This window comes from Phallusia mammillata, chromosome 7 (genome assembly GCF_965637545.1).
Source record: "Phallusia mammillata chromosome 7, kaPhaMamm4.hap1.1, whole genome shotgun sequence".
Taxonomy (NCBI): domain Eukaryota; kingdom Metazoa; phylum Chordata; class Ascidiacea; order Phlebobranchia; family Ascidiidae; genus Phallusia; species Phallusia mammillata.
This window is the reverse complement of record NC_137258.1, coordinates 3444957-3466741: the sequence shown is the minus strand read 5'-3', so window position 1 is coordinate 3466741 and position 21785 is coordinate 3444957. Positions and strand designations below refer to the sequence as shown.

The 21785-nt window shown below is 36.7% G+C and overlaps 1 protein-coding gene and 1 pseudogene across 2 annotated transcripts; both read left to right on the top strand.

Annotated features, from left to right (window-relative positions):
- The first annotated feature begins 774 nt into the window (after nucleotides 1-774).
- LOC145238306 (uncharacterized) lies at nucleotides 775-16083 on the top strand (annotated as a pseudogene). Its single transcript, XR_013862094.1, has 39 exons — nucleotides 775-871; nucleotides 1233-1415; nucleotides 2582-2677; nucleotides 2914-3057; nucleotides 3616-3894; nucleotides 3959-4070; nucleotides 4510-4697; nucleotides 4759-4870; nucleotides 5173-5357; nucleotides 5444-5555; nucleotides 5617-5807; nucleotides 5876-5987; nucleotides 6046-6236; nucleotides 6299-6410; nucleotides 6468-6625; nucleotides 6756-6867; nucleotides 7072-7247; nucleotides 7315-7605; nucleotides 7718-8053; nucleotides 8225-8445; nucleotides 8504-8668; nucleotides 8820-9024; nucleotides 9213-9303; nucleotides 9381-9487; nucleotides 9802-9914; nucleotides 10978-11074; nucleotides 11285-11358; nucleotides 11425-11559; nucleotides 11668-11814; nucleotides 12075-12235; nucleotides 12304-12439; nucleotides 12671-12747; nucleotides 12805-12911; nucleotides 12973-13043; nucleotides 13384-13506; nucleotides 13565-13702; nucleotides 14578-14717; nucleotides 14778-14913; nucleotides 15006-16083. The product of XR_013862094.1 is annotated as an uncharacterized LOC145238306 (transcript).
- Nucleotides 16084-17262: 1179 nt separating this feature from the next.
- LOC145237716 (hemicentin-1-like) lies at nucleotides 17263-21294 on the top strand. The gene is made up of 13 exons (XM_080100683.1): nucleotides 17263-17356; nucleotides 17470-17559; nucleotides 17951-18229; nucleotides 18306-18417; nucleotides 18589-18770; nucleotides 18844-18955; nucleotides 19748-19932; nucleotides 20065-20176; nucleotides 20238-20401; nucleotides 20498-20609; nucleotides 20687-20874; nucleotides 20940-21051; nucleotides 21105-21294. Exons 1-13 carry the CDS (start codon nucleotides 17263-17265, stop codon nucleotides 21292-21294), a joined length of 1932 nt encoding a protein of 643 aa, XP_079956809.1.
- Nucleotides 21295-21785: the final 491 nt, after the last annotated feature.

The window sequence follows — 21785 nt, the reverse complement described above, 5'->3', positions numbered from 1 at the left end:
TATTTAACTATTCGCCTAGCCTTAAACTGCATTGATCGTTATTGCATAATCTTTAACCTCAATGTCCGAGAAATAGTTTGAAATGTGTGTGAAACGGAAGTGATTTAATGTCTCAACTACTCTATAAACCTTTTTGGTATGACTTAAATCTCATTTACACTATGCTTAGTGGCGCCCAAACTACCCTTACCTTGCAAACCGTACCGTTTACACTGCGATTTTCGATGCCATGCTAATTTGCTGAATTAAATGCTCGACGTGATTTTTATGTTTTCATAACATGTAGTCTCCTGTACTGGGTAGAAACTTAGAAAGTACGAACATTGGTTATTTAAATGCACTTTATTACAATATTCAAACACAACAAACAAAACATTCTATCTTAACTATGTGATGCTGATAAATAATTAAATTTTAAGCAAAAAGCGTTCCATCAGAAATGCTTTTAAATTAACCAACTTTTCAAATCGCAAACCCGTACAAAGTGATAACACAAACCGTTCTGCACAGGTTCAACTGCTTGACTCGCATTAAAAAAAAACGCTCGGTAAGCGATCGCTCGAAATCATGCAAGCGCGAAGCCAGACAGAAAAACGAAACAAACAAACTTACGCAGGTTTGAGCGCGCCCTTATTGTATTGCATAACTTATTGTAGGGGCACTCATTTTAATCAAATTTTATTCCAAAAGTCAAAAGACAAGCAAAGTGAACTGTAACTCTGTAGTATTTGTATTACATATTACAGTATTACGTACTTCAGGTGGGCATACATCATCCTTCCGGCATTCTTGGCATGTGATGAAACATTTAATCTCATGCACAATGAGGTGTTTGATACAAGGAAGCACAAGTATAAATGTGGTCTGCATGGTGAGGCGTTGAAATATGAGTTGGTCTTTTAGTGCATTTTTTATTTTGTTTGCTCTGTTTGGAGCTATACATGTCTTCGATACGAGGAAGTAGCCGAACTGTTGCTTGTGCTTGTTGTACTTTTGTAGCTTGATAATTTCGTTGTTAGCTTGATAAAATTAACTTACCCTACAATTTCAACAAATGCTATTACCTTAATAATAAGGTTAGTAATGATACTAAACAAACTTTATATCGAGACCAAACTGAAATTTAATTATGTGTTTTGTTGCTCTTAATTGACGTAAATATGGTTGATAATGGGAAACCTCGAGTGTTTTAAGTTATTGTAGAATGTAGCTGTACCGACAATTTGTTTTAGTTGCAGCTACTGCGTGTCAGGGACGTCGGTTTTCATTATCTGGCAACCCCAAAACGTGGGGCGATGCAAGAGACCGATGTAACGACAATGAAATCAAAGGAATGTTGGTTAGCATTAAACACGTGGAAACACAAAACCTTCTCATTGACAAAGCACAGCAACAGTATGGGACCGAAAACATTAGTAAGTAAAATTCACTGCCATATGGCGTTGCTTCACTCGCTTGTATCAGGCATACTTAAATTATTATCTTCAAAATCTTATTTGGCGTCAGTTAGTGCCACTGAATCACTTTAAATCAAAGTAGAATTGAGAATCGACCGCCCCTATTACTAAACAATGGGCTTTATTGCATGCAACTAACAAAAATGCAGTTGTTCGCCCACAATCGTAATTTTTGTCTAATCTGTGATGTCACAAGCTGTCTTTGAATCATTGTTAAGCGCAATTTTGTGTAACTAGCTAAAATCCTGCAAAAAAACTTTCGTTTTCTGAAATACACATTCCAGCTAAAGGACTGCGAGCCCTCAAATTAATGGCAAAGGGACCGTTTTGAAAAAAAAACGTGAAAAAGTTTAAGAACCACTGCTGTAGCCTAAATATATATAATTATACTGTTGTGTGTAGTTAAGAACTTGGCATTGCCTTTAAACTGCTCAAAACCACAGAAAAATTGAAAAGATTAGTATAAATGTGAAATTTTGCACCAATGTACGACATAATTGCAAAAAAAGGATCGGTATCATTTGTTAAACATCTGATTTTGTTAATTGTTTGGTGATTACAATCATCGGTGCTATATGGACGATTAAGTATAATGTCCTTGGATCTCTGGGACAGTGTTTCCCAACCTATGTGTCGCGACCCAAAGTTGGGTCGCCTGTAAATTCTATTAGGTCTCCTGTTTTTGTGACATTAAAACCATCTACTCTTTGACTTCGTTACGTAGCGTTATTTTTTATTTCCTATGGCTATAAATTGTTGCCCAATTATAGTTTCATGACAATTTGGCGTGATAGTGATTAATTCTGTTTGTGACGTCATAATGTTTGTGTGAGATCACTGTTAAGCGTTGTTTGGCTGATAATGCTTTGAACCAGCTCCAAGTTGGTTGAAAGTTGACACAAACGAATGATATTGTTTGATTTTTCAAACTGGGGCAGTAATTTTCGAAAAGCTTTTCTGATTTACGAACAAAAATACAACCCAAATAGTAAGAATGTGTATGTCTATGGGTCGCGAGAAACCACAAAACGAAATTTTGGGAATATTCGGGTCGCGACAAAAAAAGGTTGGGAACCACTGCTCTGGGGCACTGAATAGATTCATCTGATACTTGTTTGTTTAAGATGCTTGGTTGGGAGGTAGAAGAAATGACAACAATGATAATACTTTTGAATGGCGGGATGGAACAGTATTTACCCGTCGAACTTCATCTACAACTGGTGGGTAAACAGAGTTTTTCAACGAAAGATTTACTGTATTTTGCTACTGTTTAGGTCCCTTATAGCAGTTTTAATTAGTTGTGGGTTGGTGACTTTACCCCTGTTTACACGAAACCAAAAAGTTTATTTGCAAACGTGATAAAACTTTTGCTCGTTGTAGTAGCATTGTTTTCGGAATGTGTATCGTCATATGGCAATCTGGTATCAGATAGTTCTAACTTTGGTATTTTTTTAAGATTGGACGAACGTTGGATACACAGCGTGGATGGGTGGCAGTGTTGGGAGTGGTTTGTGCGTTGTACTCGCTAAAGAAGAAAGTAGATGGGGGTGGATTACTAATGGTTGCAGCAACCAAAATTATTTTATTTGTGAAAGAGAAGGTTTGTGGATCAAGTTGTAACTTAATAACCTCGGCCACCCTTATGGAAACGGTTTGTGATGCGAAATAATAAAGTTATAAGAAACTACGAAAAGGCATATTTTGCAGTGTAGCATGTAACTTTGCACTTGTTGATGTTTGGGGATGAAAACAACCAGATAATTGATTTAAATGTTTATGACAAAAATTTGTTTACTAGGCTCGTCCGAGTCCACCTGAATTGTAATGTTATATACTTGGTTAACATAACCTAGACCAGTCGTTCTCAACCTTTTAAGTCTGCGGACCGGTGGACTTTCAAAATCAACCCAGAATGCAATTATGACAAAATTATGCAATTCCAAAGAAGTAAGAGAAATTCAATTTAATGATAAGTTTGCTACTGGCTGTTTGATATCATACGTGTTAAACGCGTTTTTTTGAGAAAAATTTAAAATTAAGATATAAAATTTGGCGGACCAGCAGGAAAGTTGACGCGGACCGACGGTTGAGAACCACTGTCGTACACAATTAAGTACTTGCAACATTTGCATAAACAATGTAATACTTTTTCGTCTAGAACCAAGAATTATTTCATTTTCTCAATCAAGTTACATTGCAAAGACTGGAAACTCGATCACAGTTAGCGGAACCATATCAGAACATTTCATGGAACCTCTAACCGTCACGGCTATTTACAACAATAATCGACGAGTACAACTGCAAACTAATTATAAAGGAACCACTTTTAGTTACTCAATAACCAGTGTGACATCATCACATTTTGGCAATATTCATATCGAAATTGTTGGCAAAACCACTTTTTGCCAAACCGTGGCAACTGTGACATTGATGGAAGGTAACCAGTTTTGTTTATAAATTTAAAATTTTGGACAGAACAAATAAAGTATGAACATTTGCAGCATCCCTTACACTTTCGCTGGACCAAAATGAGATTGTGGCAACTTACGGTGCACATAACGTTATCACTTGTACAGGTTCTGGATATCTCAACCCATTAGTGCAATGGAAAAGGTAATTTTTAAATGTTTGAATCGCCCTATCATTTTTGTTGCGAAAAAGTCAGATTCCTTGAATATGCTTTTTTTATAGAATTAGTGCCTGTATTTATAGGCTTATTCTTGTTTTCAAATTGATTATTTGCGTGATTGTTTATGTTACATGTTTGCGTAGAAGTTGACAGAAACATTGAAACATTAAATAACCAAGGCAATATGTGTGTGTAAAACATTTTGTAACGTTAAACTTTTTGTTCCTTTATCGCTGCTTTAAAGTAAAAATGAAGCACGGCAGGGTATATCGATAATCACGTGCGTCTTGACATTACATTTTACCTCAACAACCACGTACTGGTTAAATCAACCTCTGAGGTAAAATAATTCTAAATTCACAGGGACAACCAGCTTGCTTTATTTTTTATCATACTTTGTGACAAGTTTTCATTTAATTTAAGAAACACAGCATCAGTCCCTTTGGCTTTTTCTAATAACATTTACCAAACGATGAGTCAACCAAGCACTTACACTGGACGATCTGTGCTTCGAATAACTGTTGGTGAAGTTGCTGAATCTGGGGATTATGCTTGTGAAGCCACAAACTGGGATGGTGGTGGAGAAAGAACGAGGACTTTAAATGTTAATGGTTCGTTTACACGTTTGTACGAGTTCCAATGACCTTACATTTAATACATAACTTGCTTTAGTGCCAGCAAATATAACAACAACGCATTCTTCGATTATCGGCAATTACTTTGAACAAACATCAGTTGATTGTGTATCCTATGGATTTCCAAGACCCAGCGCTACGTGGAAAAGGTATAGATTCATATTGACAGAGTTGTTACCTTTATGTCGCATTGTGTAAAGTGTATTGCATAGTTTTAAAAATCAGCTCAATTTACAGATTAGTTTTAACATTTTTGCGTATTACTTTACCAAGTTTCGTATTTTATTACCTGTTGGCTGTGTGTATGGGTATGTTTGGTCAAGATAGTAGATATGATGCTCCAGGTTTTGCTCTAATCAGGTTTACAACAATTAACTTCAACCTATTATGTGTAATTGTTACATTATTACGGATAATTTGTGTGGAAATTTTACCATGTTTTACATTTTAGAAACAGGATGACCGTATCCAGAAACTCCAATTTCCCGGTATATTTTGTCATTGTAAGTAACAAACGATTTGAATATCTTGTTCGACTATACTTGAACATCAGTGACGTCTCGCAAACTGGAGAATATCAATGCATTGCAAGTAACAGTGTTGGAGAAGAACAAATAAGGAATTTCACTTTGTATGGCAAGTAACAAAATAAACTAACAAATAAAGGGTTTTGTTTCTTCATCTTGTACGTGTTATTTCAATTAAATTGGTATTTATTGAAGTACCTGCAAATATATCTGTTACACAAAGCAGCATAACGGTAGAACAATACCTGGCGACAACAGTTTACTGCACATCGTATGGAAACCCTTTTCCTGTAACTCGTTGGTACAGGTTGGTTTGTTTAAATCTTCTGAACTCTATACTTAACCAGTAATATTAACCGCTGTTTCAGATTAGGTAAAAACCTTGAAATTTCGACCAAAACGACGATCATCCGACAAGCAGTTATTTCACAGGGAACTTACTTCAGAACACTCGAACTAAATCTAAACAATACAGACGTTACGGACGGTGGAGTATATGAATGTCAAGTGTTAACGAACTTGGCTGGGCCGAAGAAAGTAAAAGAGATTTACGTAAAAGGTAAAAAAAAATACACGACCATCAAGTATTAGTTAAACGCAATAACGGTTTTTGTTTATACTTTCAAGTTGCTCCAAATATAACGCTTACCCAAGCAAAATTGGTTGCGAATTTTACACAACATTATCAAGTGGATTGTATTTCTTTCGGCTTTCCCAGACCGACTGTTACGTGGCTAAGGTGTTGTAAATACAGAGTTGTGCCCCGTATTAACATAATGAGCGTTATGTTGATGCAGGAATAAACACCAAATTACTGGGTCAACAACAGCATCTAGTATTTATGAAGCTTTACACACGACAGGAAATTATTCTCAAACTGTTCGACTTTATTTTACCATTAACAGTATCGTGGAATCTGGTGTTTACGTTTGTCAAACTACTATTGATGCTGGTGGTACATTTAGGAAAATGACATTGCAAGTCCAAGGTTCGTGATTTAGTAGTTTAAAATCCAGTTTAAATATGTGTGCTACTGTTAACTTTTCGTAGTGCCCGCCAATATTTCAATTTCGTCAACCAGCAAAGCTGCAACAATTCCTGATGAATTCGTGATCGATTGTGAATCTTATGGATTTCCACGACCAAAGTTAGAATGGACACGGTATTATGATTTGTGTATCACTTACTGTTCCAAACTTTTAATGCAATGTTTGTTTAGGAATGGAAGTCCAGTTAGTTCATTCCCCATAGACCCGATATACCAACAGAAAACCAATATTAGCGAATACAAATCAATATCCAAGTTGTTCTTCAATATTTCATCAATTGAACAAATTGGAAACTACACATGCCAGGCTACAAACATAGATACTAGAGGTGTTTATGCTGTCTTTATAGCAGAAGGTTAGATACAGTTTGCTTACTAGATATACATTTATTTGCTGACTTATCATATATGTGACTCTTCATTTTGTCTTGTTTATAATACACATGTACTGTTTTGTAGTGAAGCCTAACACATACTTATCAACTACCGAGTTAACGGTTTTAGAAGAAATAATTTCAAGCATAAATTGCACTTATTTGGGATTTCCCGCTATGGGTGTTTATTGGACCAGGTAAGATTATTGTAACGCGAACGATGAAGTAATTTGTTTTGTAAAGTTGTAAACGATTCTCCGTGGTATTCTTACATATACAGGATAGAACATTCTCCTATAATTCCAAATTATGTCGTTTACTTACCTACTTGCTATCTATAATTTAAGATTGGCATGTTGTTATTTTAGAGTGCCTGTTACATCAAGTATGCTTTTTAACAGACGTTCGTACAATGTTTCATTGAACGTCTCAAATAAGGTGTATCAAAGACTTGTCAAAGCCACCGATTTCCAAATAACATCGTCGTTAAATTTTTACCGACCCACAATCGATGACAGTGGGGAATATACTTGCAACACTGTAGGAGCCGGATCTACTGCTAGCGCAAACGTGTAAGGTGGTAAACAGAACTAATTTAAACATATTGAAATAATTTGCATAAATTCAACATTATGTCTTTTTAGTTGGTCCATATGTTTCCTTTGTTGGTGCGCCACCCACTTTTAGCCAATCACAAACGTTTACGTGTGCTTTTACTGGAGATCCCATTCCAACTGTTTATTGGAGCATTAATGGACGTCATATTGGAAACGAATCGATTGCACAAACTCAGATCACAAACCTGAAAGAAGACAATCAAATCAAATCCGAATTACTGGTTTCAAGTTCATTAATATTTGGTCCCAATTCGACAGTTGGGTGTTGGTCCGAAAATTTTGCACAATCAAAACAAAGAGCAATAAAAATGAATGCAGGTAATCATAAGAAAAACAAATTCGTGACATAGTTACTTCCTAAAGTTCCCCGTACTTCAGATAGAGAGAAATCCTTTTCTCTTGGTATAACTATACCTCTTAATGCTTTCAGACCTTCATTTCGCTAATGGAACATATTTTACTAAACCCAATGCAACACTTGATTTCTTCATTGCCAAGAAGTATTGTGAATCCATTGGTGGTGTCTTGCCCACGTTGTACATTTTAAACAGCAGCTCCTTACTTAATGAAGTTGATGTTAATGTTTCATGGCTGCAAGGTAAGTTACTAGAAAATCGCCCCTTTTTGAAATCAGACGCTTGTTGTTTTACAACAGAAAACATGACATCCAATAGAGGAGATGATTGTATTGCCTTCAATATAAAAACACAATCAGTTAACACACGGAACTGTACGATGAAAAATCAGTTCATATGCGTATTTTCAGGTGTACTTTTTATAATATTTTACCAACACATAAATGAGTATAAAACTATTTTGTATGGGTAACTCCACACAATGGCATTTTCGATCGTTTTCAGTAAAAACTGTTTTATGTTATTCACGTTTTCGTATAGACCCCGTGACTAACAATTTAATTGATGTCATTTATCAACAGCGATTAAAGTTCTTGGTACAAGTAATTGCTACCCCGATCGAATCACAGTGAAATGGAAAGACATTACTGGTAACAACGGATCAATATCTCACATCGTAACAGCTGTGAATTCCAACTACTCTATTAATACCAGTACACTTGTCACACAAACTGCAACAAACAACCACATATACACAAGTATAGTCGGAAATTTGACTTCAGACGCTTCCTATGATGTATCCGTGGGTATTGATTATAATAGATCGGTTAAACTCAATATCACAACAATGCTCTGTTTAGATACAATTGTTTCCGGAAGTTTGGAAAATCAATGCTCCCGCAACCTCTGCAGTAACGTCAAGTATTTTTCGTGACGTCAGCGCTCAAATGTCACTGAAGGCAGAAGTTTGTGAAATCGCAATTAATATCCCTGAAAATATAACAAGTGTCATTAGTGGGATCAAGGTATATTAAAACTCTAGCGCAAACTGACATTAAAAACCGTGAAGCATATGTCTGTTACAGTTGACAATTGAATATATTACACAATTGAATAATATTTTATTCAGTGCGCTGGTGCATGTTACATATTACAAGATTTACATACATTTTGCAGCTGCGCTACTTAAAAACGCAAATTGGAAGCACTGCTGATCAAAACAATTGGACCGAAGTGACTTTGTCTCCGAATGCATCAAAACACAGCGAGATGATTGGTTTAAATCAACAACTATTTGCCACGTTTCAACCAATCACAACGCATTGTCGCAATACGGTGTTCAAAGTTGGCGGAGAATGCAGAGCTTCCCTAAACTCGGAGAGTAAGTCACCTTTTGAAGTATATTGTAAAGTTTTAACAAATGTTGTTGCCAAAAAATGTTTGCCAAAAGTTGATGAGAAAAATCTTGCATGAGGTTTTATGAGTATACTTTGCTTGTTATATTACATAAAATATACACTCATGGTTATGTATAAGCCAAGGCACTTTTTTAAAGTTATTTTATTGTAGCTCCTGACGCCCTGCCTCTCGCTGCAATCGCCGCACCATCATCGATTTTTCTTTTGCTTGTAATTGTCTTCATACTTTGCGGCGTTTACAGGTAAGGAAATTTCATTTGACTTAGTTTAATGCAATTTCATGAAAGCTGTGTTAAAACATAAGTTTGTTATGCTAAAGAGAGCAAGTGAGAAGATGGATTTCACATAGAAAATCACCTGGTGCTGCAAGAGGAGACACTGTGATGCGACGTAAAAGTTCACAACATATGCCACTGTCAAACACAGGTTCGTCACACGAGTTTGAACCGATTTTCCATGATTATGCTTTCAAGACATTACTGTCCTTGTACGGTAAACAAATCTCTAACTAAAACGTTGCAAAACGTTTTATGCAACTCTATTTTCATTAAAAATAGTAAACAAAAACAACTAGAAATGGTGATATACAACCGAGAATTGAATGCTAATTTTGTATGGATAAACTTGTTATGTTCCCTTATCCGTAAAGAAAACTTAAAAGGCAGACTAGCTTGTTTTATGTATTTTTGCGTAATACTAATATGTAATTAGTATTACCAACACTTAATTGAAAATTATAGACGTTCTTGTTGAATCTGCGGAAAGCAACACGAAGATTTTGAGGTTTTATCTTGTGGACTTCTACATCGATAGCTCAAAGAGCGACCACAAGACTTTAAAATCACAGTTTAAAGTACGTGAAACTGCTTCCTTATTGTCTGACATAATACATTCGGCTTTAAGACAACAGGAAATAATCATTACTCATTCAATTTATGTTGCAACACACCAATGCGTAATCTACATTGCCATATGGTTTGCGATTCAATGCAAGGATGAGTAATAAGTCAAACAAAGTAACAACCTTTTTACTTTGTGGTTGATCTAATGCTGGCAACTCTTTGTTTTTGTTTCATGATACATGTTGTCGATGGCGTTTTACAACACGATGGCGTTTTACAACACATTTAGGTGTGCTCTTTGACACTATGATATAGCTACAGACCTGCAGTGTTAATTTGCCTCGTTTTTTGAAACACTTTGTTTGTTTAAACACTGAAATACATTGTACTTCGCGTAGCAACTTATCGGTGGTAAAGTTGCTGCGCTTTGTCCCCTTATTCCTGTTACGTAGTTGACTTAGTCATATGAACGCTTCCTGTACAGGCATCAGTAAAGTGTGCAATCTACTATGTGCCGCTTTATTTAAAACTAACGTGAAGTGTCGTATTATATCCATATGCAATTATGCACAAAGTCAACTGCATGTTGCAATCTGTTAAACACTTCGTAAGTCAGGGGTTCTCAGCTAGGGCCCAGGGCTCCCCAGGGCGGCCACGAGCTGTGTAGATTCACCAGAAACACCCACTAAAAGTCATTTTCTTTTTTAATGCACCTAACTAAGTATGTGCTGCAAATAACTTGTTCTAATTTAATTGACTATTTCACACACTATTTGTCTATATTGAGGTTTTTTACGATTACGGATTCTTGTTCACTCTGAGCAAAAAAAATCAGAGCCAGTACATTTGTGTAGAACATAACTACGTTTCGACAAGTACACAAATGTACTGGCTCCGATTTTTTGCTCAGATTATTCAAAACCGTGAATAGTGTGCCTTGTTCACTCTATTTGACCTGTTTGAAGCCAAAATTAGTACCGAATTTTAAAGATTTAGTGGATGTTTGTTGTAACCCTTTTGCGATGTGCTTAGTAAGCAATTATCTTATGCTTAGTCATCATTTGACGTTTGCAGACAATCAAGGATGAATCGATCAACAATGCAAGTGTGTATGAAAACACAACAGCATCAACGAATGCTAAGAAAAACCGATACAAGAACATAACACCATGTAAGTCATTATCTTAAGTTGCCTACTTGTTACAAATCCTACATACTAATATTAGTTTCCTATCGTAACTGATACTGTAGCATCCAAAGGCAAAAGGCTCAAACAGGCTAGAAACACCCAAAAATCAAAGTGTATGTTACTAGTTTTTTAATAGCCGCTGACATGAGTCAGCACTAAAACGTCTGAACTTTCGGTTGTATTTAATGACAGATGATAACAACCGAGTAATTCTCCGTGGTGCACAAGGAAACCAAAACCATTACATTAATGCCTCATATGTGGAGGTTGGTACATTCAAATTTAATGTCATAATGTAAACACCTTTGCCGTTGTTAAAATTTTCTCTTCAGGGTTACAATCGACCAAACAAGTGGATCGCAACCCAAGGTCCCCTTGACAGCACAGTGGGTGATTTTTGGACAATGGTATTGGAACAAAATGTTCGAGTTATCGTTATGCTGGCAAATCTATGGGAGAAGGGAAAGGTAATTTTCTTCAATCTTCTATCAGTTATATTCAACAAGCCGTTATGCATTTTTTATTCCAAAGCTGTTACAAATATTACGTTTTTGTGTATATTCACCACATTTTAGTCGAAATGTGCCCGATATTGGCCTGAAGACGTCCATGAAACCAAAAGCTACGAGGGAGTAAATATCACCGTCATTGACGTCATCAAGAAGGGCTCTTACGTCATCAGAAGAATGAACGTTGAAGAAACAAACAGTACTTATGAAATAGTAAGTGTTTAGTGTTAAAAAAGCTTTCAAATGTGTCAACTCGAAAAAGCCATTTTTTCTGTAATTGTAGGGAAAGAACATTCTGTTAGCAATTGTTTGTTTCCAAGAACTAGGTGGAAAGCTTCATTTACTAGCCAAAACACATAGCCAAAACATTAAACCTAATAACTTGTTTCCGCTAGAGCAGAGTTTTGCGAAGTTTTACCCATTTTGACATGGCAAGTACATTGGTACTTGTTACAGCACTATTTTTATCTCAGGAGCAATACATCGTTACACAATATCACTTCATAGCTTGGCCCGACCACGGAGTTCCACAAACCACCACAGGCCTTGTTAGGTTTATGAAGGAAGTACAAGAAACTCAAACACAACTACAATGCGATTTGCGCACAGAAACTCCTACTATAGTTCACTGCAGGTGAGTAAACGTCAAACTGGGGTCAGTTATTTTCGTTTCATGACTTTAGGATTGTTTTCTTTGAGCAGTGCTGGGGCTGGACGAACAGGAACTTTCATAGGTTTCGATTATTTGACGGATGAATTAAACGAATCTGGTTCGATTGATGTTTTTAAGGCGGTTTCTCATATGCGTAATCAGAGAATGGATATGGTTCAAAATGTGGTAAGTAGATCGGTAGCTGTAAAACAGCTAAAATCTACTTAATATGTTTCATCTGCATTACATTTGCCAGAAGAGCTCTATAAACCTAATATTATGCCTGGCAGCAATAGCTGATATGTTTAATCTGCAGGTTGCGAAAATTGATCGTTTGTACTTTAGTTGGTAAACCCCATAAAAATCGGTGATAACAAATACTGCACAATCAATCATGATTACGACTTATTTTTGCAGAACCAATATGTGTTTCTACACAAACTGCTTGTTGAAACAGCAACCTTCAAGGAAACGAATTTGACCCAGCTTGAAAGGTAGAAATGTGATTTGTTTGAATCGCAATTTTGTTTACCTAATAGTGTTTGTTGCAGATTTCCAGATGCCAACCAGATCCAAAAAGAATTCAATGACCTAAGCATATTATTTGATGAGTCAGCATCTTCTCTGGTAACGTTTCAAAACTCAACATCTGTCTCATGTAACAACTCATATACGTTTTGGAACTCGAGTCGTTTATAAACAGCAGTTTTTTTATTTAGACAAATCACCAGAAGCGGAAAGTGCATACATGAACGTCGGAAATGACCGAAAATCTGTTTATAAGATCGAGGTTGGTGGGTTTCGAGTTGCTTATAAAATGCTTCCAACTTCGACTGGCATTTGATTGGGCACTTTGATAAATGGCTTTAAAGGGTTATGAATGAATGAAATACACGGGTATTTATCCACCTCCTAAGCCCTAAGGTGACTCTGTTTCAGTCAGTTCGAGTTTGCCGAGTTAGCGTTGATAGACGCGCTTGTTTTCGCAAACAATCTGTTATTTTTTTCTTGTTTAATGTTGTTTCTATTTCTTTGTCGTATATTATGATTATTCAAGAAGGAAGCACTGTACTACTTTGCCTGTTTTCCTACTTTGCTTTCTACTTTTGCGTTACATGTTTTTCGTTTAGGCTTACAATCAATCTGACCGTATAATGATCAGTGAAGAACCGACTGCTGGCGAAGTGGAAAACTTCTTGAGCACGTTAGTGCACGAAAACACGGAGTTCGTCGTTATACTGAAGAACCCAATGGTCTGTGCTTTTGTTGGTTTTAATTTGGAAAAAAATGCATTTGTGTATTGTTTTGCAGAAAGTCCTTGTTTGGCCAAACCAGAAAAAGCGGGAGATTGTGCAAGGTGGAATAAAAATGAAGTTTGTTAAAGGATCTACTCAGGGGCAGTTTCAATTGGCTAAGATATCTATTGATGACACAAATCAACAACGAAAGGTTTGTTACTCTACACTCAAGGCACATTTGTTAAATAAAAGCGTAACTTTATAGAAATGTAACGACTGGTACCAACGGTTGTCACTTTACACAAATTTATCGCGGTGATTATTACATATTGTTTGCAAACGGCTGCATATAACACAACTTAAAGCGCCCCGTGTGTAGAACGTTCTTGGTTTTAACCGGTGGTTCTCAAACCTTTTTATTGTCAGGGCCAAAAAAACCTTGAGAAAATCACTAAAGATTACCCTGAAAGCTAAAATAGCAATTTTTGATAGTTTTCTGAGTTTTGGTGGGAGCCGCCAAATAAGTAGTTGGGAGCCGCATGCGGACCTAAGAGCCGTGTTTGAGAGTCAGTGGTTTAAACAAACATGGACGGCAAGACTTATTGAAGGCGTCTTACCGAATAACAATGCAAGGCAAAGCCAAATCAGAAGCACCGTTGCCTTAAGCACAAGCACGGATAGGTCCTACGAAACTGACCTGTGCAAAATATAAAGCAGGCAACGTTGCTTGTGATTCGGCTTTCGACGGCCTTGCCAGTAAGGCTAGGAAGCTCAGTTAGTATAGCGTGAGTCCCGTAAAGGCTCCTGTCGTGACCTCGACTCCCACCGCAGACAACATGTTATTAGCCTATGCCTTGCCGTATGGGAAATGGCCGGCTGATTCGGCATTACGCCTTCTAGGCCTGGCGTAATTTAATTGTATATAAGTGTGTCGTGATCGCTGGTCTGTGCAGATCTCTCAGAACTGATCCCAGTATTTTATTTTTATGTTCATTATAATTTATTTGATAAAAACGACGTAACAGTATTTATTTTCAAAAACAAAACTAGAAAAGATGGATATAAACTTGTGTCTTTTGGGAATAGACTTACATTACATTGTTGGAATTTGATGCTTGGACTGACAATGATATTCCTGACAACATCAATCACTTCATTGAATTTCTTTCACTGCTCAAGTCACTTCAGATGAATTCGCTTGTGTATAGCATGGCTGTTCTTTCTAGGTAATGGACATCGATTGTATGTTGCATTTAAGTGCGTTTTAAAATCTTTGTTGTACTTAGAACTGGATATTCGAGGTCCATTGTCTTTTGTGCTGTTTGGAATCTGATAGCTCGCTACAATGCTGAAAAAATGGTCGATGTGTTCAGAACAGTGAAGAATATCACCGACTCTTTTTCCGATATACACCTTACTGTGGTAAGATTTGCCGTTGAACAGATACCTAGTGTCGTTTAGGTGATGCCACACATGGAAAAATAAACGTTTGAACTGTTTTTATTTATTTTTAGGAGCAATACAAGGCTTGTTACACCCTGGCCAAAGCATGCATTGAATTTTACAAAGAATAGAGCTGTCAGTTAAACGCTTTTTTGAGTTATTGACCTAATCAGGGTGTTCCAAATTCGTGCGTCCGTGCAGCCCATATGTACCGTTTGGGATTTCTAGTAGTGCCGCATTATAATCGTGGTCTTAAATAGCAGTAAGCCAGTAACATCACAAGGCGAAAAGTCGTTATTGTAAGCACTGTTTCCAGTAGCATTGAAATTACCACTTTTTTTTCGTTTTGTTAAACCTTTTTGCGACGCTTAATTTGTACCCCAGCAATATCCAACTATAAATATCTGAACCTAAAATAGAGTTAAATGTCATGAACAAAAATTATACATGTAGAAGATTAATACGCCGCACGCAAAAACGACTTGGAACTACTGGAATGAACTACTTAATATCTTATTGTGACTGTTCGTGCATGTTGACATTTGTGCTTTTTCATGTTGTATGAAATCTTTTCGTGCATATTTTTGCGGAAGTCATTTCTTTTACTGCCGTTTTTTATATTATATCGCTGTGAAATTTCTAATTTTTTATTTCGTTGTTAATCCATGTTGTAAAATAAACTGTATTGTTTGAGAAAATCAGTCTTATGTTCGGCGAAGTTTAAGTGTAACAATTTATGAATTCCTGTGTTTTGCAGTCGTTTGTGGAATGCACATAAACTTTATTATTTATGAAGTCTTATGTTCGGAGAAGTCTAAGTAAGTGTAGCAATTGATTAATTTTCTGCACTTGGTGGTCGTTTGTGTTTTGCATACTTATTTGCATACAACTTGTTTGGATGTTTTTATCTTTCTTTGTCGCCTACCTACTATGTTGCAGGAAACAGACGATCGGCAAACGGTGGTGAAACACGAGCGATTGAGTAATGGCTTTGCAATTACTTCAAAAGTTGGATACAAAATATTTCTTGGAAATTTTACCCTTTACCTAGCAAGTCTGTTTTTGTAGAAATTGGCACTAGTAATACCCTGAAGTCCTACGCAGCTGCGAAAGGAAGCATACTTTTGAATAAAGTTACCGGTAAATGCATTTTGTAGGCTACAAAAAACAAAATAAGCTGATGTTTAATCTTGTGAGAGAATGCAGATATAGACCATTCCAAGCCTACATGTGTTTTGTAGTAAACAGGGTTAAATGCACCGCGAAGGGCTGAATGTGATAGGCTTGTATGTTAACTTGATAAGGCAGGAATTTTTAGGTAGGGCATGTTTAGTTTGTAAAGAAGACAAACAGAGTTCAAAAACATGTTAAAATGGATATAAACCTCTGTTGTAAATGATGACTTTTAACAGATGGTTGTTTACACGTGTGGTTAGTTTATAGGGGCTTGACTGGCTCCGCCAACGTCCACCTCCAGTCGTTTTTACTCTCAATGCGCCAACCTCGCATTCTTGTGAGCCCCGTAATGACGGTGTGGCTGTAGCGCGTTTGGCTATCATCCACCAATTGTGTACTTTACTTTTATGCGCTCCATAACGTTTCCACGTTGCGCAGCTATTTCAGGCTTGGTTATTGTTTTAGTGCAATTGTATCGCTATGTTGTCTTAAACCGAGCGAAATAAACTCAACTCAAATCGCCAACTTTGATTGTGAGCTTTGCTAAAGGACTGATTAATCTTGCAGCAATACAACTCGCTGCACGTTCTTAGGCGTTGCGCTGCACAAAACTTCCTTCTTCCTAAGCTCTGTGGTACTAACTTAGACACCGCGCAACTGACGGAAAATAAGTGCGACCAATTTAGATCATTTGATTGGGATATAAAACACATCGCGGTTGTCGTCTTTATTACACACAGCTTCTGCTTGTCAGATGACTGGTAAACGTTTGTTTTGTTGAGACAAATGTTGCATTAGTTGCACGAAACTAAATCATGAAGAAACATTTGGTCTGCTTTAATCTGTGGTGTATTTTTATTGGTAAGTATAATCTGTACTTTTTAGCAACTTCGTCATTAGGGTAATTAATATGCAAAAGCTCGAAAAGTTACATGGGGTTAGGGCTATATACTTGTTTACATTCAGTTTTTCGATGTGTGCCTTAGTTGCGTGGAAAATCAGCGCTTTGTTCCATAATTTTACCCAAAGATATCATGTTTGAAAATATTTTTACCAGGTACGACTTTTGCCACACCTCAATGTCAAGGTCGTGTCTTTGTGTTATCAACAAACCAGCGAAGCTGGGATGATGCAAATAGTGAATGCATGAATATGAATGGGACGCTGGCAAGTGTTCATGATAAGAAAACACACAACCTACTTGTTAAGAAGGCAAAGACGATGTGGCCCGGCCTCAATAATGTTTGTAAGTTTAATAAAGTTCACAGTTTGTTGAATAGGGTAAGGGGACCTTGATACTGATCACAATGTTTTTGTAAATGCGTCAGAAACTTTTAAGTGAGGATTTATTTCTTACAGATATCTATTTGGGAAGTAGAAGAGGGACGAATGAAAATAGGTTTGAATGGACGAATGCATCAGTGTTTGCGGAACGAAAATCATCGTCAGGTCAGTGCTGCCTTGAAGGGTATTTGCTTTATTTTACATGCAGTAAGCATAGCGTAATCGATTTTAATTAAACAAAAACGTTTTATTCTTTTCGATGGAAATGGTATGAGTTTAGATGATTGGGAAAGCGTCGGATACGGAGCATGGTTGAATGGAAATATTGGAAGTGGTTTGTGTGTTCGACTTTTACGAGAATCAAATAAATGGGGATGGGGTACTGGTAGCTGTGACGCAAGAAACAACTACATTTGCGATAGTACAGGTTGATATCCTCCAAAATTAAAGATCTTTTTTAGGACAGCGTGTTTTTTATTTTTTGTCATGATGATATTTAATACTTTTGTTTAACAAAACGATTTAAATAAGTGTAACCATACTTCTATTTACTTAGAAACAAGACTCATCACGTTTTCTCAACCGAGTTATTCAGCGAAGATCGGCGATTCAATCACAATAAGTGGAAACATTTCAGAACTTTACACACAGTCTCTCAACGTTTCAGCGATTTACAATAATCAACGCGTGACGTTCCAAACTAATTACATTGGAGATGCATTTAGTTACCGAATGAGCAACGTACAATCGTTTCACATTGGTAACGTAAAAATCGAAATCGCAGGACAAAATCCCAAATGTCGCACTGTGGCGAGTGTGACCTTGTTACTGAAAGGTAATGGGCTTTAAATAAACGTAAAATGCAGATAGCGATGCAAATTAACTCCATCATCGAATGTATTTCTTTACAGAATCTGTCCAACTTTCACTGGACAAGAAAGAAATTGTGGTTATTTATGGAAGCATACAAGTTGTCACTTGTACAGCAACTGGATATCTTAATCCATCGGTTAAATGGAAAAGGTACAAAATTGTAACATGTGCTGTATTGCCTACTACATTGCATTTACTAGTTATTCGGTCTGCCTTCAAAAGTTTGTTTTTAGGAATCTGCTTTTAGACACTTTTATTAAAACATAGCTTTGTGTAAGAAATCAGTCATTGCAGTATCGCACATATGTGACTATGTTACAGAAACGATACATTGGTGAAAAAATCTTCTAACATTTATCAAGTCACGAGTCGAACGGACAATTACGCTGGACAGTCTGTGCTGTATATAAATGTTGGAAACTATACTGAATTAGGAAATTATGTTTGTGAAGCGACAAACTGGATTAAAGGTGGAGAAAAGACAAAGAATCTGCAAGTGAAAGGTTGATTTGTGTATCTTCTGGCGCTTTTATATGTTTACTGTATTATAAAGCGTTTTATTTTGATTTCCTATAGTATCCGCGGACATATCGATTACTCATACTTCAATCATTGCTAATTATGGTCAAAAGATTGCCGTTGGATGTTATTCGTATGGATTTCCAAGACCAACCGTAAAATGGGAAAGGTATCTTTGTCGATAATTACCAACAAGTTTCGACAAAAGATAAACATACTTGCAATTGGCTGGTTTAAGTCGAATAAAGTCCCTTGCGCGTACAAGTCCACCCACGACTCCGTGGTTTCGACACTATAAACGAAAACATCAAGATAACATTTAATTTAGAAACATTGTCTCTTTATCTTAGACGTAGTTGCAGTGAGACAAAACCACACTGATTGTCTGAACGACTAGAGCAGTGGTTCTCAAACTGTGGTACGCGTACCACTAGTGGTACGTCAGAACTTTTCAGGTGGTACCCGAGTGAATTTCTGTGATATACGTACTACCGAATTTAAGCCTGATCCCTAATTTAAGTCCGATATAAAATTGCAACTCAACTGACAAAACTGATCAGCCCTGGTTTGGGCGAAACGCGTGTTTAGGACATTGTTTTGAAATTGCTAATTATGCTAACCATCTATTTAAACAGGGTTTAGGTGGTACGCAGCAATAGAAAAAGTTGTCAGGTGGTACGCGATCCGCAAAAGATTGAGAACCACTGGACTAGAGCCACAAGCGCACAAAATTTCATAGCCATAAAACTAGTAATAAGGCAAAAGATTTTTCAATGTAAACAATTTTAATACACATAAAATATTAATCGATTCCAAGCTCAAACCCGAGTGAGACTTGCGGTCGGTTTAGCATACCAGTCAGGCTTCAAATTTTGTCGTAACCATATATTACAAAATAGAAATCTTTAATTTCTAATTTCTGTTTTTTTAGTTAAAATGTTTGAACCAAATCATGTTTTAGGAACGGTTCAACTGTTACTGGCAACTCAAATTTCCCGGACTATCAAAGTCTGGTCCGAAAACGAGATTTCGAACATCGAGTTCGACTCTATTTCACAGTATTTGACGTATCACAAGCTGATCAGTACCAATGCACGGCAACTAACGGTGTTGGCACTAAAAAGTTCAAATCGCTTATAATTTATGGTAAGCACATCATTCACTAACGTTTTCTTTTTTAAAAAAAAAACACCCACTGTATGAATAACACAAACTATGTTCCAAATGTTTGGCAAATACAAAATTTAGTTTAGAAACATGAATTTAATACTTACATAGTTCCAGCGAACATATCTGTGAGTCAAAGCAACGTTACAGTGGAACAACATGTGTCTAAAAAGATTATCTGCGCGTCGTATGGAAATCCAAAACCGGTCCTTCAGTGGTTAAGGTTGGTTTATCTATATCTAACTAACGTTACAATATCAACAACACAAAAGCATTTGTTTCAGATCAAATCAACGCCTTCAAGGGCAATACATTTTGCAGGGAACTTACTTTCAAACAAACCAGCTGAATTTAAACTTTAAAGACGTTACTGAGGGTGGAAAATATGAATGTCGAGTTTTAAGAAACTTGGCTGGACCGGAAAAGATGAAAGAAATTTACGTGAAAGGTAAACCAATGAAATTTTAAATTAAAACTCCCTGAATACTTTTGTAACATTCCAAGCTTGTACTTGATGATTATATTTGTTACACTTTACTTTTAGTTGCCCCAAACATAACACTTACAAGGTCAAAAGTGGTGGCTGAGACGGCAAAACATTTTCAAGTGGATTGCATTTCGTATGGTTTCCCGAGACCAACTGTCACATGGCTAAGGTGCTGTAACTATGTTCAAATTTCAACTTTGGTCTCAAAGATCCGATCGTTGCCTTCTAAACTTTGCCTTGATGTAGGAATAAAAACCCAATTACCAGATCAGCAACGTCATCTGGTATTTATACAGCTGTACATGAAACAACCACGTACTCCCAAACTGTCCGACTTCATTTTACAATTACCGATACCAACGAATCTGGTTTTTACGTTTGTCAAACCACCAATGATAGTCTTTCATCTATTAACTTGGCGTTGCAAATCCAAGGTAATTGGAAGTGGAAGGTGTTACGTTTTATGATGAAATCATTTACAAACACTTGTTTTTCGCAGTTCCCGCAAACATTTCAATTTCATCAATCAGCAAAATTGTTAAAATTCCTGAGGCGTTGACTATCAGTTGTGAATCTATTGGGTTTCCACGACCACAAACTCAATGGAAACGGTATGAACGCAAATATCTTTATTATAATGTAGTTCTAATCGTTTTATAAATAGGCAATCGGCCTCATTGTCGCCGGCTGAGGTTTCAGTGTACCAAACGAAAATGATTATCGGAAAATACAAATCAACTTCTCAACTGAAGTTGAATATAACTGATATCAAAATGGCTGGAAAATACAGATGCCAAGCAAGAAATGTTGACACAGTGGGTGTGGCCGCAATATTTACTGCAAGAGGTTGGTAACAATTTCCTTGTCTTGGCGACTTAAGCTCACGTTGTATATATTCTAATCAAGGAGAATATATCACTATCAACAACTGATGTAACAATTCAAGAAGACCAGACCGCACATATCAATTGCACTTCTTTCGGTTATCCAACTCCTTTTGTTTCCTGGAGCAGGTTTGAAAACATGTACATTGTTAGTGCCTTTTTATTTATAACGACGATTGATATGTCCCAGAAACTCAACCAATGTGTCAACACACCAAAGTGCAAAGGCTTACCAAAAATTGTTTTTGAACGGCGAATTTCAAAGCACTGCTAGTCTGTACTTTCTGGGACCGCTGATTAAAGATAGTGGTCAATACGTTTGCCAGTCAAAAAACTTCTTGGATACCGGACACTTAACTGAAGCCACGTTAAATATCAACAGCAAGCAATTATTTCTAAAAATGCAGAAAAAATGCGAAATGATAACACTTCTTTCAATTGCAGTTCGTCCATATTTGGTT